The sequence below is a fragment of the Vitis riparia genome, chromosome 19, assembly GCF_004353265.1.
Source record: "Vitis riparia cultivar Riparia Gloire de Montpellier isolate 1030 chromosome 19, EGFV_Vit.rip_1.0, whole genome shotgun sequence".
Lineage (NCBI taxonomy): Eukaryota > Viridiplantae > Streptophyta > Magnoliopsida > Vitales > Vitaceae > Vitis > Vitis riparia.
In genome coordinates this window covers 19391805-19400465 of record NC_048449.1, presented here as the reverse complement: position 1 = coordinate 19400465, position 8661 = coordinate 19391805, and the positions used below count along the sequence as shown (strand labels likewise).

Sequence of the window (8661 nt, the reverse complement as noted above, 5' to 3'; positions counted from 1 at the left end):
AAAAAAATTAGAGAAAACAAACGCCAAAGAAAAACAATCACACGCACAAGACAGTATTACGTGGTTCGGCAATTTGCCTACATCCACGGAGTTGCAGGGATATCACTATTATCAGGGAAGAATACAGAGTACGACCTGGCGGCTACAATATTCTCTCTATATATATAACACGGCAACCCTACCACACTAAAAAACCCTAATTACAAAAGGTGGTTCTACAATGGGTTAAACGGGTCCAACAGGCCTCAATAAATCTCCCATTAAAAAGCCATGCAATATTATTCGAGTCGAGTTGTCAAACTGGATTAAACAAAACTAGGCTCCACAAAGCCCAACATTAATTTCAATTTTCAATAAAGATAACTATTAATAAAAATAAATATAAAAAAAAAAAAATTATTAATTTATCATAAAACTTATTTCTAATTTTGATATGAATTGTACATCATTAAATTACAATTTATTTGAAACATTGGAATTTATAATTCAACCCGAATTTAATCATTTTAGTTCGGGTTGAGTGTTGGGTGGGTTGAGTCAGACCTCATCCAAGACTCTTAATCCGGTCCAACCCGCCGAATTGCAGCCATGCAAAACCACCAATTGGAATGAGAGGAGAGATATATCGGTATATTTGATATTTGAATTTTAAAAATAATAAATATGAATTTTGAAAGTGTATAAAGTTAGAATTGAGTTAAGAAATATTTGATTTTATTGAATAAAAACAATTTATACATAAATATAATACATAAGAGATTGCAATAATCTTTAGTATTATAAGGAAGAGGTCGATGTGGTTTCATTATATTGTTAGATGAAAGAAGTTCATTTTGTTGAAGACAATATTTATTTTAAAAATTTTAAAATATTTTTATTAAAATATATTTTATTATATTTTAAATGAAAAATTAAATTAATTTATATAAAATATTTTATTTGAGATTTAATTTTTTAAATTTTATTAAAAATACATAGTATCAATTTTTTCTATTAATATTAACTTATTTAATAATCAAAGTAAAGGTCCATAATTAATAATTATTTATATAGACCGAGGAAAATTATTGTCATGATTTGGGTTTTTTTTTATTTTTTATTTTTTATTTTTTTATTTTTTTTAATCTCTACTAAATCTAAAAATCAAAAGCTTACCCACTCGGGCATCAAGAAGCCCTTTCCTGAGGTTTCCTCTGCCACTCTCAATCCTCGCAGGTGCTAATCATGTTATTATTATTTTTTTTGCAACCCCCGTTTGATTCCCAAGAAAATCCATCCCCCATTCGATTTCCGGGAAAATTCATCTTCGTTTGATTTCCGAGAAAATCCATGCAATACCCCAAAGAAAACCAAAAAAATTGCTTTTCTTTTGCTTCCTGTGTTTTCTGGATCTGTTTTAGGGGTCTCTTTGCTGTTGTGCCATTAGATTTAAATTTCACGAACCCTAAATCCACGATTTTTGAGCCAGGCTGAAAAACACAACCTTTGCCTGCAAATCATGATCAGATTACCAAATAGCATTTTATGTTTTTTTTTTTATAAAAAAAATTGGACAGATTTTGTATGCGCGGGCTGGACTGGAAGGAAATATCGGGAAATATCCCGAAAAATCGGTAAAAATACCGAAATATCGCCGATAAATTCCGATTTTTCAATCCATGCTTGCCACTATTGCCCTCCTTGCTCACGATTTCTTTTCTTTTCCTTTAAACCAAACAGGCCATTAATTGTTTGTTTTTTCACCTTTCAAGCTCTCTGCGCATCTATTTGAAATAGAGGAGGAACAATCATCGGCAGTGATGCTGACGCGCGCTGGTGGTCTTTCCTTCTTCTTCGCCAAAACCCCAATACTTTGCCATGTCGGCCATACTCGCCTACGCCCACTTCTCCACGGTTGCTCTCATCACCATTTCAAACCCACTACCTACAGTCCCTACATCAAAGATCGCATTTTTATGAACAAATCAGCGCATTTCTCGAATTTAGCTCTCTCTGCAACCAATAAATATATTTCTGAATCGTCAGCAGCAGCAAAAACAATGTCCAACAAAGCCAGGAAGAAGGCCAGCCGAGAATCGCCTGAAGGAGTGCTCAGATTTAAACTAGATATGTGTTCGAAGCGCGGTGATGTTGTGGAAGCTCTTCGCCTTTATGATGAGGCTAGGAGTCTAGGGGTTCCGCTTAGCCAGCACAATTACAATGTTTTATTGTATTTGTGCTCTTGTTCGGGGTCAAATGGGGATGAGAATGTGGTGAATTTGGCGTTGAAGAGAGGTTTTGAGATTTTTAAGCAAATGGGTGTTGATGGAATTGAACCTAACGAGGCTACATTTACTAGTGCGGCGAGGTTGGCCTGTGCGATGGAGGACCCAGAAATGGCGTTTAGTTTGGTGAAGCAGATGAAGAGTTGTGGTATTCCCCCCAAGTTGAGGTCGTATGGACCACCACTGTTTGGGTTTTGTAAGAAGGGGGATGCGAATAGAGCATATGAGGTTGATGCCCACATGGTGGAATCCGGTGTGGTTGCTGAAGAACCTGAGCTCTGTGCTCTGCTTGGGCTTAGTGTGGAGTCGCGGTGGGTGGACCAGGTGTATCAGATGATGCACCGCTTGCGAGCATCCGTGAGGCAGGTCTCAGAATCAACTGCTGAGGTTGTTGAACGATGGTTCAATTCCGAAGATGCTGCAAGAGTTGGGGAGGAGAATTGGGATGTGGGGAAGGTGAGGGAAGGGGTTGTCAAAGGAGGAGGGGGCTGGCATGGGCAAGGGTGGCTGGGGAAAGGGAAATGGAAGGTGGTGAGAACTGAGATGGATGAGGCGGGTGTGTGTCAGTCATGTGGCGAGAAGCTTGTTGGCATTGATATTGATCCAAGGGAGACTGAGAACTTTGCTAGCTCTTTGACCAAGTTGGCTTGCCAAAGAGAAGTTAAGGCAGATTTTGTCCAATTTCAGGTAAGGCACCAGCTTTCTGCTTCCCCTAAGTTTCTGAGATTCATGGAGAATTAGTTATTTGTGGTGCACATGAATTTGGAAATGCATATATATTGTTGATTAGATTATTAAATATCTCTTTTTAGGTGCCAATCAACTTTTGATGCAACAAACAAATATTTGGATTAAGGCATCAATTTCCATTCCAAATCTATATAAGAAGTTTTGGTATATGGCTTGCAACAAATGCAACAAAGGCACTACTGTTGTATTTGAACAATCATTTACTTGTTGCCATAGAGTTATGCTAGAGATTGCTCTCCTTAACTGGGTTTGTATGGGGGACATCAAGGGGTATCTTTGATACGATGACTATATTCAGTTGATTGGAAGATATCCCAGGGGCAGAGTCTTGTGAGATTGTGCTACACAACTAACAGTTGGGGAGGAGAATTGGGATCTGGGGCTTCTCGTATGTGTAGTGTCAGAGCCTGAGAATGTTGGTGGCATCTTGTAGTTTAGATTAAAGACAACTGCTAGCAACTTATTTTTTTTACACTTTTTTGTGCATTTTTTAAGTTGAAAAAACGGGGTTTCGTGAAAGATGTTTAGAGTTAGAGTTGTAAGATTGGATGGATTAGAACTATCCAACATTGTATTTTCAACATCTTTATGGCTTTTGAAACTATACTTCTAAATACTTTTAATAACATTTAGAATTGTACTTTCGGACATTCTTAAGAATGTTTGACACTAGAGAGTCGCATAACTTGTTCTTTATGTTTTTTAAAGAATTTAAAATAATGAAAATAATTTCTCTACTTTTGAAACATTTAATGAATTAAATTTAACAAATTTAAAATAAAATCTATTCATTTTAAACAAAAAAATTTAATTCATAATTTTATAAATTTAAAATAAAAAAACTAACTTTTAAGAATCAAATTTAGTGATTTAAATTATAAAAATAAGAAACACTTAAACATGCAAAAACAATCACGTTTAAACACATTAAATCCTTTTTGGGTTAATAAATTAATATGGGAGACGAAAATAAAATGTATTGAGGAGCTGCTTCAGCTTTTGTTTGTATATTGTCCTTTGAGAGGAAATGTGTATTCTTTGATTTGCTCATTCTCTCTTTTTGGGATCAATCATCCTTCTTTTCACAGCCTCATTGATCTCTTCACTCTCTCTCTCTGTTTCTCTCTTCCTCTTATTAATAAACAGGTACAGTTTTATAGTTTTTACAATAAATGTAACGAAAAGGAACTATTTTACTCTGTCTGAATTGCAAATCTGAATGATTTAAATTGCCTCGATTAACCAATGAAAGATTAAATCATATCATTCCTTATCCTTGGACTTGTTTAGGTCCACTAAGTTAAATGAAACAAACCACAACAGATAGTGATACTTCAGTATATGACCACCTGGAGAGTAGTAAAAGATCAATTGTTAACAATGATGGGAAAACAAGCTACTGTAATGTATCTATAGTAATATAGAACCATGTTTAGAACATTGAAAATGGAGGAACACTGGAAACACCTAGGTTGAAGTAGCAAATCATATGGAACATGAAGCAATAATAAAGACATGAAGTAACTGCTCCCACAATAGAAGGAATGACTATCACCTGTCCCAGACATATTTCATTTACCAGAAAGGCCCCTAAAAGAAAGAAAATCTGAACTCAGTAGCTAAGAAGGACAGTGAGGGCATAATTATTTTGTTAGCTTCATTGATTGGTTAGGCTCAAAGTAAAGGCAGGTGATGTTTTTTGCTTCTTTCCCTTTCCCTTTGGGATGAGCCTTTAGGCTTATACTATATACTTACTATATACTTTGAGGGCACTGTTTTTGGTGTCTCCTCTTTTCTATATATACTACTTATCTTTACCTATTAAAAAAATCAAAAGTTTAATAGCTCCCTATGCTCCAGGAAGGAAGTCATCTTCAACAATATACAGTATGAATCCATAATTTGCCTTTCAATATCAATATCAATTTTTTTTTTTGAGAGATTCCTTTTAATACCAATATCATATCTTTATCAATTTCAGTTTTCAACTTTATTTTCCATGTCCAGTGGCATTGTCTAATTTTCAGCATCAGTTTAATAATCTTTACTGTTCAGCAGAAATATTGTTTACTTCTCATTATCTTTAAAATTCTATCTTTTTCACTTTCTTAGCACTAATTTCCTTTATTGTTATCACATGCTTTTGGTTCAGTATATTAATTTCACATCTACACATTCACATTTCAACACATCTAGCTTATTACATTTTTGGTTCTTAGTTTTAACTTCAACTTAGTGGGCTTTTACAGTTAGTTTGACTAATCTAAGTACAATGTATATTGGTGTGCTAAAGCTTACTGACTGATCCAGATGCCCTGACTTGGAGACATATAAAGTGAGTAGCACTGAGTGGTGGAATGTGATCTACTGGCTTCTAATCAATTGTTTGTTTATGAACATTGAATAAACCTACCATCTCCATTACTATGACACTGCAGCTTGAATCTTCTCCCCTCTTCCTCCCACTCCAAAGGGCCTAAGAAGCCTTTTTCCTCCATGCAGAACAGCTCCACTCTTTCAAGCAACCGAGACAAACTTATCTCTCCAAATCTGATCCAGCTGGAGAAACCTCCCCTTCCCCCCTCCACCTTTTTCCCTTTCAAACAGGGATTGACCTCAATACAGATCTCAAAAGACTGAGGTAAAGGAAATTGAAATTACAGTCCTTAAAATTCCTGTGGCAAACACAAGTATTATGATGTTTCCACACATGCCAACACAAATTTATAACAAGACAAAATTTTGACTTTAATGCTTTTGCCGCAAACACAAACGCTGAAGCTTTGTACCTAAACTCTGTCTCAAGCTTTCATCCTGCTAAAGGTATTTTCACTACTCACTTTTGACTTTCACATTGGAGAATAGAACCCGCACATGTTTGCCATGGTTCCAAAGTCCTCTGATTAGCTCACTTCCAAACTCATCTTTAGCAAAGACGTCCTCTAAGTTCCGACTCCTATTACGCCCTCCTGGCAATTTGATCCTTACTTCCTTCAGGTTCCGAAGGTGAGTCGCCACCAACGAATTCACTTCATTCTTCCAAATTTGTATTGGTTCAAAATCAAATGGTTCTCCAAGAAATTGTTGTATCTGAAAATTCACAAACAAGGCCTATTAGTCAAATTGCAATACAGGTGAGTTACAATATATCTCACTCCATTGTCACCTTCTTGTGTTTTGGAGTCATAACAAATCTAAGATCCTCAACGACTGGGCATGCTCTGAGCAGGACAACAATGCCTGGCAATTCCCACTTCTGAAAAGAAGCATTGATTTCCAGACGTGTGCAAGAAAGGGATACCATCCTCATACGGACCAAAGCTTTATACAGACCCTGCAGAATAGTTAATGAAAGTTTCAAAAAAATTGGTATGGTGGATATTCTTATGAAAAAACGCTAGTTTGAAACAAGCTGATACCTGAACACAGAGATTACCCATTCGAATTACTCTGACATGTGCGAAACTGGGAAGAATCTGGAGTAATACTAGATGATATCTCAGAGGCAAGAATGTATTCTGCCATGAAGTTGCCTGGGGCTGGTCCTGGGGCTCATCGAAGGTACACTCAAGGCAGTTGGTTAAATCTTTTACATGATATTTGCTCCTGGGCGCAAAGAACAGGAAGTGTAGTTTTTCTACACTTGGTGCATTAATCTCCATTGGTTTCGTGGAAAAAGGAACTGAAGTCTCAATGATATCCAGCTGTTTCAGATTTGAATTGGCAGAGGTTTCAATTTTAAAATAGGTTGTCCTACTGCAGTCAAATAAGGAAAGTTGCTCCAGCAGCCGGGTGCTTGAAGTGAGCTTTCTGAGCTCTTCATCTTGAATTTCGATACTTCTGAGTGTTAGAGTTCGAAGAACGGGTAAATCAATAGAATCTAAAAATGAGGTCTTACAGCACTTGAGCCAGAGGAAAATCAATGATTTGCATGTAAAAATGGTTGGGGGTAGAATGTAGAATGGACTCCCCATATGCTTGTCACCAATGTCGAAGTTTATGTGTAGATCCTCGACTTTTTCTCAACAACAAAGCTGATCCATTTGTTCACATCATCATCATTTGAAGATTCAAACTGGAAATCTACATGAAATTTCTTTATTCTTGTTCCTTGGTGAAGGGAAATAAACCTTGTCACAGAAGGTACAATTTCTTGACCCATGGATTCGGTCCAGGAACTGTTAAAAACTATGTTCTGCAAATATTTCCATTGATTTCTCCATTGATGTGACACCAGCTCATTCTTTATCACGTCTTGTAATGGCAAGTTATTCAATATGTTTTGAAATGTTCCTTTGTCTAGTTTGTCAAACATATCTGCAGAAACATTTCAACAAGTAATTTTATTCAGCATGTTTCTATTGTTGGGTGGCAATAAAAGCAGGTAGAGGACCATAGTGACAGATAAAATGTTGGACTGGAGCAAAAAGGATGAAAGAGTACCATTGAAGTTAATGCAGAGAAGAAAAAGGGAAAATAAAGAATCAAAAGAAAGAAGAAAGAATTTTAATTGGCAGATGCTTTTATGGATATCAATGACTGATTAAATCCATTATACAGGAAGAAAAATTGCAGAAAGAAAAGCAGAAGTGGGAGAAAGAAAAGCAGTGGTACGGTTTAATTGATCTGACCTATATCATCTACTTCTCAAATCTGGTATGTGCTGATCAACTGTTTTGTTTTCTACTTTCTGGAGGACATCTGCTTTCAAGGTTTGCTGCAAAAGGCCTTACATTCCGTTTAACACCAAAAGGTCCATTGTATGGACAATGACTCTTCCAGAACTAATTTCACAGGTGATTACATAATGGTGAGTTTGGATATGAAACTTGTAAGCTCTGATTTTTAATAGCATCCCTATATTCCCACCTTGCTCTTATATTTCTTGGCATTAATTAATTCAACAATGGCTGTTTTTCCCCTGATTGAGTGTGATCAAATTTTCTTAGCATCCAAACACTACTAGGAACCCCAAGTATATTCCAATGTTCAATTTGTTTAACTAAAAACCCTAATTAATCTTCATGATTTCAAGATTTGAAGTACACTAACCTCAAATGAAAGCCTCTGTGAATTCGCTTGTCATAATTTATATGCCTTGCTTGCATTATGTGTTAGAAATTAGCAGATTGATATGTTTGGAGTCTGACAATGAGTCTGCAAGTGGTATTGGGAGGGGAAATTTGAAGTAGAATGAAAATGAAATGATGTGTGTTGATTCTAATGTGCTGAAAGTTTCAGATTTGAGTTCTCAATTTTTGTTGAGCCTGCATGTTCTCCAGGTAAGTTTATCGGGTTCATTCGAGTGCCTTGATGTCTAGATTCATAAATGAGTTTCAAAGTTGTGAATGAAATTGTTTCCCTATCTTCTGGAGTTTATTTGTATTGTTCTGTGCTGCATTCTCATCAGGGTCTGTCAATGAAACAGTGATGTATGGAGACAGTTCTATGCTTCTGACCTTTTTGGATGACGATATGCATCAGGTACATTCTTCATAGTTGTTGTGAGTGATGATTATTATACTCCCTTATGCTCGTATTTGTACATGTCTAAAATGTTCAGGTCTAGCAATAAAAATGAGAATAGATTTCTATTTAATTTAAAAAAAATGAAAAGAAAAAAGAAAAAGGAAAAAAAAGACTGGTA

The 8661-nt window shown here is 36.0% G+C and overlaps 1 protein-coding gene across 15 annotated transcripts; it reads left to right on the top strand.

Moving 5' to 3' along the window:
• The first annotated feature begins 1173 nt into the window (after nt 1-1173).
• On the top strand, nt 1174-8658 carry LOC117908892 (proteinaceous RNase P 1, chloroplastic/mitochondrial-like). 15 transcript variants are annotated; one of them, XM_034822718.1, is made up of 4 exons: nt 1620-2951; nt 7575-7624; nt 7711-7824; nt 8443-8658. In XM_034822718.1, exons 1-3 carry the CDS (start codon nt 1800-1802, stop codon nt 7820-7822), a joined length of 1314 nt encoding a protein of 437 aa, XP_034678609.1. In that variant the 5' UTR covers nt 1620-1799; the 3' UTR covers nt 7823-7824; nt 8443-8658. The 15 variants fall into 15 exon arrangements, 13 of the variants coding, with proteins under 13 accessions (XP_034678604.1, XP_034678609.1, XP_034678608.1 ...); XM_034822717.1 differs by having other exon boundaries at nt 8425-8658; XM_034822713.1 differs by lacking the exon at nt 8443-8658 and adding an exon at nt 1174-1215 and having other exon boundaries at nt 1752-2951; nt 7575-8214.
• The last annotated feature ends 3 nt before the right edge of the window (nt 8659-8661 follow it).

What these genes read in the sequence shown, in the direction of transcription:
- LOC117908892 (XM_034822715.1), top strand. Translation starts at nt 1,800, where the DNA reads ATGCTGACGCGCGCTGGTGGTCTTTCCTTCTTCTTCGCCAAAACCCCA. An exon ending in CAGATTTTGTCCAATTTCAG is followed by an intron (nt 2,952 to 7,574) that starts GTAAGGCACCAG and finishes TCCATTATACAG; the next exon opens with GAAGAAAAATTGCAGAAAGA.